We start from the raw sequence: 8,549 nt of genomic DNA, 5'->3' as shown, positions 1-8,549 counted from the left end.
CACTTTTATAAAAATAAATAATAATATATATAAATTAATATAACTATAATTTAAGTTGAATTGAGGAAAAAAAAAAAATATAAAATAAGTAATAAGATCGACTATTCTTTCTTCGTTAAATTATCGACGTAAGTAAAAATTTCACAAGAAACGTTATCTTTTTTTTGCTTTTGTTTTTTTTTTCTGTTTCATCTTCTTACCTCTAACTTAAACGTAACAAAAGCAAAAGTAAATCTTAAATTATCACGAAACATTGTTTTTGCGCGAAAGAATACTTGAAAATTAGATATACTAATTGTTGGTGATTATTGAAATAATACGAATTCGATCGTTAAATACAATAAATTATGTATTATTATTTAGTTTATACAGAAGCTTTCCACTTTTTTTTTTTTGTTTTTTCTTTTATTATTTCATACGTTGAACTTGAAACGAAGATATCGTGCAATATCGTTAAAATATCGTGATTCTATATTTTAAAAAAAAATCAAACAATTGATGGTATCATATCATTTAATTATTATATAAATTAAGAAACTCATTCGAAAGTAAGTCGTGATATATTTTCTATAATCTTTTCCTTATTTCATCGATTAAATGTGCACGCGGAATCGAAACTTCTACACGAGACACAACATCTCTTAATGTAACCTCTCCTTTCGCCAATTCTCCTTCACCAATTATTATAACCAGCGGTATACCACTTTCTTCGCAGTGATGTAATTGCGCCAGCAATTTTACGTTTCTTTTGTAAGAATGTTCGGCTTTCACTCCAGCATCCCAAAGGATTGTCAAGATTTTCATTCTTTCTTCGTACAAATTTTTTTGTGCAGTTGCTACAAATACTTCAACTTCATTGGTTCGCGTTTTCACGCTTTCATGATTTAATTTCGTCTCTAGAACGTTGAAAATACGTTCGACGCCCAATGACAAACCGACACAAGGAATCGATTTCTTTTTACTATCAAACATTCCTACCAAATTATCATAACGGCCACCGCCCGCGACGCTACCAACGCCAACTTCATCGCCTGGAAATAAAGATTGAAAAAAAAAAAAAAAAAAAAAAAAAAAAAAAAAAAAAAAAAAAAAAAAATACGATTTTTAAACGAATCATAGATAACATTCATCGATTTAACAAAATTCATTCGATAATAATAAGCGAAAATCTTATTGAAAACTTACCAGTCAATATCGCTTCGAAAATTATACCTGTATAATAATCGAGTCCTCTGGCAAGACTAAGATCAAAAATTATTTTATCCGTCACTTGGAATATTTTACAATACTTGAACAACAATTCAATGGATTCAAGACCATTTACCGCAGATTCGTGTTTCATTAATTCGTTATCTTTCTTTAACTCATATATCAATTCTATTCCACCAGATTGCGACACATAAGTGCCAATCTTATCAGCGCTCGATTCACTCAAACCTTTCTCTTCAACGATCTCTCGTTTTACTTCCGACCACAAATTCTTATCCAATTTATCGATAGACGAGCACACAGCATGAAATTTATCATTTGGAACGCCACAAGTCGCAAATATACCATCCAACAACGATCTATGATTCAATTTGATCGTATAAGGCCCTACATTTAAACACTGTAACGCTTCAGAAATGACGCGAATGCATTCCGCGTCTGGTATCATAGGATCATATTGTCCAGCTATGTCAAAATCCTTAGATCGAGAAGAAAAAGAAAAGAAAAATCAATGGCATATTTCTCAATTCGATAAAATGACGATAAGAAGACAATACGCGGCGTTTTACATTTCACATCGTTAGACTTACACATTGGTAGAATTCCCTGTATCTACCCCTTGTCGTGGATGGATTGTCCCTTCGATAAACTTTTGCTATATGATATCTCTTTATGGAAGAGATTTTTCTCATAGCCAGGTACCTGGCAAAAGGTACGGTTAAATCATATCTAAGAGCTAAAATTTCTCCACCTTGATCCTTCAAATCGTAGATCAGCTTTGAATCCTCTCCATATTTTTCCGTCAAAACTTCCTAAAAAATTAGTAATAACGTTTACTTAAAATTAACAATTACAACTTATAATTTACAATTCTTACGTACTTTCAATTCAAATACAGGAGTATCTATAGTTTCAGCACCGTGTCTTTTGAACACCGTAACTATTTTATCCAATACAGCAAGCCGTAGCGCCATTTGTTCAGGACCATAATCCCTCGTACCTTTAGGCGTTTTAAGAACAAGTTTGGAAGGTATCTCATTCTTGTTTCCCAATTGAGCTTTCAACTCCGATAATTTGGTAACTTCCTCCGCAATCTACACAAAATCAATAAAAATCAATCAATGCAGATTTAACAAACAAATCTTGAATTATCATTTAAAATGGGACACGTATTTAGTACGATCTTTCTTTTTTTTTTATCGCTGTTCATCAAAGAAAATTTCCTATATAATTTGTCATACCTTTAGCCTCGAAAGCATCGATGCATGGCAATATTTTCGTGCAGGTAGGAAGGCGTTGGTCCACATCGAACACAACATCACAAATGATCCATCGATTTAAAAGAAGAACCAGAATCAAAGAGAAAAGTCCGCCTCAATGTTGATTATTAAACTAGCCGAAAGAACAAAGAGTACCATATAAGTGAGCTAGCAAGCAAATGCTATAAATTACATTGTTCACGCAATATTGTTATTACAAATATGCAAGATCGAATATCGTTTCTCGAGCAAAAAAATTTCATAGAGAGACGTTATTCGACGCAATATGTGTCGAAACAAAACCAATTTTATCAAATATATATACGTGTATATATAATATATATATATATATATATATATATTTATATAATTTATAGGTATTTTGCTTGCCAGTGAACAACCGCCTCACCTTTAAATCAATCACATTTTTGTCGAAGAGGCAGAGGTTCCTTAAGCGATCAACTTTTCTCACCAAAGAGGTAATCGACCCTTTCGGCTCGAGAAACGTGTTACGTTCAATTTGGTCGAAGCTTTGAACGTTTGTGAACCATCTTTTCAAATGTGGCCACTTGGAGAGTAGTTGGTCATCGATAAAAGTGACGCAAAAATCAAAAAATTTCGTATCTTTTATGGTAGGAATCCAACCACACACGTAACTGACATCCGCAAAATCATGGTTAATGCTCTCTAATTGCGTTTCTAAGATCGAGAAATTCGTTGAATCCTGAAGGATAGAAACTGAATGTACCATAGTCTCTCCGATAGAGGTTAAGTACAGACAAAAGTTAGAAAATATCGTTCATCACAGAAGAAATAGATACATTTATTCGCGAGAAAAAAATAAAAACGAAAAATTTAAGGATAAATCGATCGTAAAAAAACTATTCGTCACGAATAATAATTAAAACTATAAACGTTTGAATAATTCCCAAATACAAAGATCCACATGGAGGCAAAAAGCATCGGTTTTACCAGAAGGTATCGTCAGAAGGCTCGAGTCGCATAAAGAAATTCGTGAAAAAAAAAAAAGAACAATAATTGTCCGTAAAGAAAAAAAATAAATAATCAATCATACCTGAACATCGTTAGCTTTGGCAGCTTTGAGTTTTCGTACAAGCTCTTCTTGTTCCTTCACCTGTTCCAACAACTTCCGTTCGATTTCGTCAGCCATAACGCGCGATTCGACCTTTCTCTTTCCAACTCGAAATCCAAACGCTTCACGCAATACGGCATCACTGAACCTTCCAGCAGGTTACATCCAACGATTGTACTCGAATTTACTACGGTCTGCTCACTCAACCGACTTAAAGATCCCGCTCTATTCACAATTTTGACGCGTGTTCGTGAAAGTTATAGGGAAATTTTCTTTAGTTACATCCATATCCATTCTACTTTTCTTACTCTCTTACTTATGAATATACACAAAACGATAAGTAATAGATATCCTTTAAAAAAAAAGGCTGTATCACAATACTTTGAAAAACGTTTTCTCTTTTTTCGTTCCTTTTATTTATTATTCTCCGTAATATTTTTGTTTTTTGTTCTTTTTCTTTTTTTAAAATATTTTTCGACTTTTCCTTTTAATATATATTATAATTTTTTTTTTTTATTCCGTAAACCGTCCAATAGCAAACAACATCGTATTCGATACAGTTCGATACACAACGATAAATAATAACAATTCGATTTAATCAATAATTTTTTGCAATCAAATTTTTAGAATTTTAAAAGATTCAATAAAATATCGAATTTTATCGAATGAATTTTAAAATAATAATCATAATAATTTTTGCTACGCGACGAGAAAAAAAATGCACAACGTAACTTACGGGAGGAAACGATAACTTTGCGAATCACTATTTCGTTACGATATATAGATTTCTCAATAAAAAATAAATTCTAATTCTAATTTAACGATTCATGCAACGATTCCTTTCAATATTTTTAAACGTTTTTGAAAAATCATAAATTTCTAAAACGTACAAGAAGAAAATATAAACGATCAAGAAAAATAACTGGTTAATTATCGCTTCACTATCATTTACTGTAATATCGATCTCAGTCGATAACTTATCGACGTTATGGTAATTTTCCGTACGTATTAGTAGCAAAAATTTCAAAGTATCAACAAATTAAATATCTATCCGTAGTAAAAAAGTAAGTAAATGCAAATAAATAAAATTATAACAACAATTTTTGAATCATTCACTTTATTCTCATTTTAGATAATTATTAAATGGAATTATTAATGGTATTAAACGGAATGAAATAGTATAGGAAAGAAACAAATACGATTATACGGTACCGCATTTAACAATCTCTCGCGAATCGTGACGTTCAAATATTAATTTTTGAATATTCGATACGTGGCGAAAGGGTGTATAATCGATATAGAGCGTATCATAGAGATAAGACGTCTAACGAGACTTCCGAGAGTAAAAACAAAATGAAAATTGCGTAACGAATAAACAAGTAAACAAAGCGTATATTTTACGTTATTCGATTATTTTTTGCATTCACGTTCTATTCGTTTTTTTAATTTTTATTTTTTAAATTCGAATTATCGACTAATACGATTAAATAATAATATTTTAATTTTAATTTTTGATATCTTAATATTCGAAATATTCGAAAAAAGAAAAGGAAAAAAATATTTAAAGTGAAAATGAAATAAAAGAAAAGAAACGAACGATTCGAAATTTTTTTTTATTCATCGATTTTAATTATTATATTCCTTTTTCTTTTTTAAATCTCATTTATCGACGAAAAGATTATTTTTTTACTCGTTTCGTTCTTTATTTCATCATATCCTTATATTCGACGAACATTTTATCGTATTTTTGCGTATTTATAATTATAATTTTACACTTCGATATCTTATTTATTCAACAATTATTTACACTTTAATATTTTAGTATATTATATAGCGATAAAGTCTTTGTTCGAAGAACAGAAAAGAACACGTCCATTCCTCTTCGTATTCGGAAAACGACTACGTTTAATCGATACATATACAATAACGATCGACGCGACATCGCGCCGCAATTCACGTTCGCTATAATATTCGAAAAAATATTAATTTTTATTTCATTTTATTATTTTATTAATCGTTATCATAGAGTTTTTTTTTTGTTTTTAAGTTTATAGGTATCGCATTTTAATGTTTTTTTCTTTTTTATTTATTTACTTATTTATTTTTTTAAATTTAACGGATTAATTTTTATTTCATCGATAATATTTTCGACAGTAATTTTTATTTCGACAGTAATTATTATTATCATCAATTTTTAAAATTGCATTGTACGGATTATCTTATATATATCTTATATTATACAGTTTATATTACGGATTATAATATTTTCATATCAACGTTCGAGACTAAGAAGGGACAAAGGAAGATAGAATTTTAATTTTTTTTAAATTCTAAATTATCGTTTATAATTAACGTTATATTATCGTTGTTTCAGGCAAAGAGAAACGAAGAAAAAAAGATAACGAGATAAATACGATTACGAAATACGATTTCTTTATTTTTTATTTCTCTTTTTTTTTCGATTATCGTAAATACTTTCTTTTTCTCAAAAACGTATTTATACGTTATACGATTATTTTTCGTATTCAAATTCATCATTCATTTTTTTCCTTTTCTAATTTTTATATTTTTAAACTTAATTTACATAATAAATACGATTAAACGATATCCCGATTTTAATTTTTGATATATCAATATTCGAAATATAAGAAAAAAAGAAAAAAAAATACGTAAATCGAAAATGAAATTAATTAAAAGGAATCGAACGATTCGAAATTTTTGTTTTATTTATCTTATTCGTTTTGTATTATTTATGATTTTAATTATTATATTCCCTTCCCCCTTTTTTTTGCAAATCTCATTTATCGTTCAGAGAATTTTTCTTTTTTTTATTTTTTGATTCGATTCGTTTTGTCCTTTATTTTATCCTTGCATCGAACGAATATTTGATCTTCCCTTTTATCGATTCCAATCTGGTCTTAGGGGGGGGTTTTTCACCCAGGAGACCACTCTCTCCGATTCGGGGGGTTTCCCGGACACGAATTTTTGAGGAGAGACGCGAAGAATAGACGGGGAGGGCTATATCGAATCTCTCTTACCGGCTTTTGCTAAGGCGTACAGGGTGTGGACTGTGGTTACCCTCGTAGCGAGATATCAGCTTAACGGCGTGGAAAGATATCGGGTGTCTAGCGGTAACATGAAAAAAGCGTCGGCATGTATCATTAATTAAAAAAATAAGCGAAAAGTAAAAAGAAGAAAGAAGAAAAAGACTGTAGTAAATAAAAAGAAATATCTTTTTTTTCTTCAATCAAAGGAAATAAAGAAATATAATTTCGAAAAAAATTATTTATGATTTATAGGAGATTGACAGAAATTTTAAATTTAATATTTAAGGAAAAAAAGACTAGATTTAAAAAAGCGATGAATTATAATTAATAAGGATTGAAGAATTAATGATATATTTGGAAAGTTTAAAGAAAGAGAAAGATTAAACATTGAAGTCATTTATTATCAGAATATTTAAAAGAAACGGGAGGGAGGAGGAGAGAGGGAAGTAAAAAAGAAAAATTGAAATGGAAATTATTATTTCAAGAACAGATTAATAAAACGAATGCATGAAAAATTGTTATTTAAAAAGATAATTGGAAGAATAATTTCTGAAGATTTCTAAAAGCAAAAAAATTGGTAACCGAGATATTTAAGAAATAAAGGAAAGAGAAATTGAATTTAGAAAATAACGATTTTATTTACTTAAAAGAATGGAATAAAAAAAATGATTACTGGAATATTTAATCAAAAGAAAATATTAAACAGAATTTAAGTGGCATAATATCGAATGTAAATCGAAAATGGAATAAAATAAAGGAATTGGGTAATCGAAAGTTTTAATTATAGATGTTAAATATCGTTTTCTTTCCTTTCTCTTTCGATTCATTCTTTTTATTATTTCATGGTATCGTTACATTATTCCATCGAATCGATATTAATATCTGTATACTTTCTTTTTATAAATTAAAATTTATTAGTTTATATCTCGATACTTCGATATTTCGATACTTTATTCATCGGATGATTACAAAATTCGAATATTCTATCACATCGTACAGATAAAATGTATTTGGAGAGCAGAAACGAACATGTCTGTCTCATTCCACGTTCGGAAACAGATAATGTTAGATTATTATTATTATTATTTTTATTATTATTATTATTATTATTATTATTATTATTATTATTATTATTATTATTATTATTGTCCGCACGTCTTTATCATTACTATCCAATTTTAAAAAATTAACATAACCACTTACTATCATTAATATTATTAATACTATTATTACCATTATTCTTATAATTAAAATTACTATAATAAACATCCTTACTAGTGTTAATATAATTGTTATCGTTATAGCTATTATTAAAGATTTAAGGATACCTGTGGATTATGATTTGGATCAGGTTGGGTGCGGTTGGGTTGGGTTAGGTTAGGTTAGGTTAGGTTAGGTTACGTCAGGATCAGACTAGGGTAGGTATTAGGGTAGGTCAGGATCAAGTTGGGATAGGTTTCGTCAGGATCACGTAGGGGTGGGTTACGTCAGGATCAGGTTGGGGTAGGTTACGTCAGGATCACGTAGGGGTAGGTTACGTCAGGTTCACGTAGTGGTGAGTTACGTCAGGATCACGTAGGTGTGGTTTCCGTCAGGACCACGTAGGTGTGGTTTCCCTCAAGACCACGTAGGGGTAAGTTGCGTCAGGACCACGTAGAGGTGGTTTCCGTTAGGACCACGTAGGTGTGGTTTCCGTCAGGGTGACGTAGGGGTGGTTTCCGTCAGTTTGACATAGGGTTGGTTTTAGTCAGGACTACGTAGGTGTGGTTTCCGTCAGGACCACGTAGGTGCGGTTTCCGTCAGAACCACGTAGGTGTGGTTTCCCTCAAGACCACGTAGGGGTAAGTTGCGTCAGGACCACGTAGAGGTGGTTTCCGTCAGGACCACGTAGGTGTGGTTTCCGTCAGGAACACGTAGGGGTGGGTTGCGTCAGTACCACGT

The 8,549-nt window shown here is 30.6% G+C and overlaps 1 protein-coding gene across 5 annotated transcripts; it reads right to left on the bottom strand.

Moving 5' to 3' along the window:
- Positions 1-152: 152 nt before the first annotated feature.
- Positions 153-3,866, bottom strand: LOC122720154 (histidine--tRNA ligase). Of its 5 annotated transcripts, none has more exons than XM_043946669.1 (6): positions 3,544-3,866; positions 2,878-3,192; positions 2,091-2,303; positions 1,800-2,021; positions 1,186-1,687; positions 153-1,031 (listed from the first exon to the last, which is right to left on the bottom strand). In XM_043946669.1, exons 1-6 carry the CDS (start codon positions 3,637-3,639, stop codon positions 568-570), a joined length of 1,812 nt encoding a protein of 603 aa, XP_043802604.1. In that variant the 5' UTR covers positions 3,640-3,866; the 3' UTR covers positions 153-567. The 5 variants fall into 5 exon arrangements, with proteins under 5 accessions (XP_043802604.1, XP_043802605.1, XP_043802609.1 ...); XM_043946674.1 differs by lacking the exons at positions 2,878-3,192; positions 3,544-3,866 and adding exons at positions 2,451-2,601; positions 2,687-2,733 and having other exon boundaries at positions 372-1,031; XM_043946671.1 differs by lacking the exon at positions 2,878-3,192 and adding an exon at positions 2,451-2,601 and having other exon boundaries at positions 373-1,031; positions 3,544-3,859.
- Positions 3,867-8,549: the final 4,683 nt, after the last annotated feature.

The sequence above is a fragment of the Apis laboriosa genome, unplaced genomic scaffold (genome assembly GCF_014066325.1).
Source record: "Apis laboriosa isolate Shangri-la unplaced genomic scaffold, ASM1406632v1 scaffold11_cov152, whole genome shotgun sequence".
Taxonomy (NCBI): Eukaryota; Metazoa; Arthropoda; class Insecta; order Hymenoptera; family Apidae; genus Apis; species Apis laboriosa.
The sequence above is the reverse complement of the archived record's forward strand: the minus strand, read 5'-3'. Positions and strand labels throughout refer to the sequence as shown.

Excerpts from the sequence above, each read along its gene's own strand:
- LOC122720154 (XM_043946669.1), bottom strand. The coding sequence starts at position 3,639 with ATGGCTGACGAAATCGAACGGAAGTTGTTGGAACAGGTGAAGGAACAA. Across the intron at positions 2,022-2,090 it reads CTCCTGTATTTGAATTGAAA|GAAGTTTTGACGGAAAAATA; the intron begins GTACGTAAGAAT and ends CTAATTTTTTAG. Across the intron at positions 1,032-1,185 it reads TTTCGAAGCGATATTGACTG|GCGATGAAGTTGGCGTTGGT; the intron begins GTAAGTTTTCAA and ends CTTTATTTCCAG.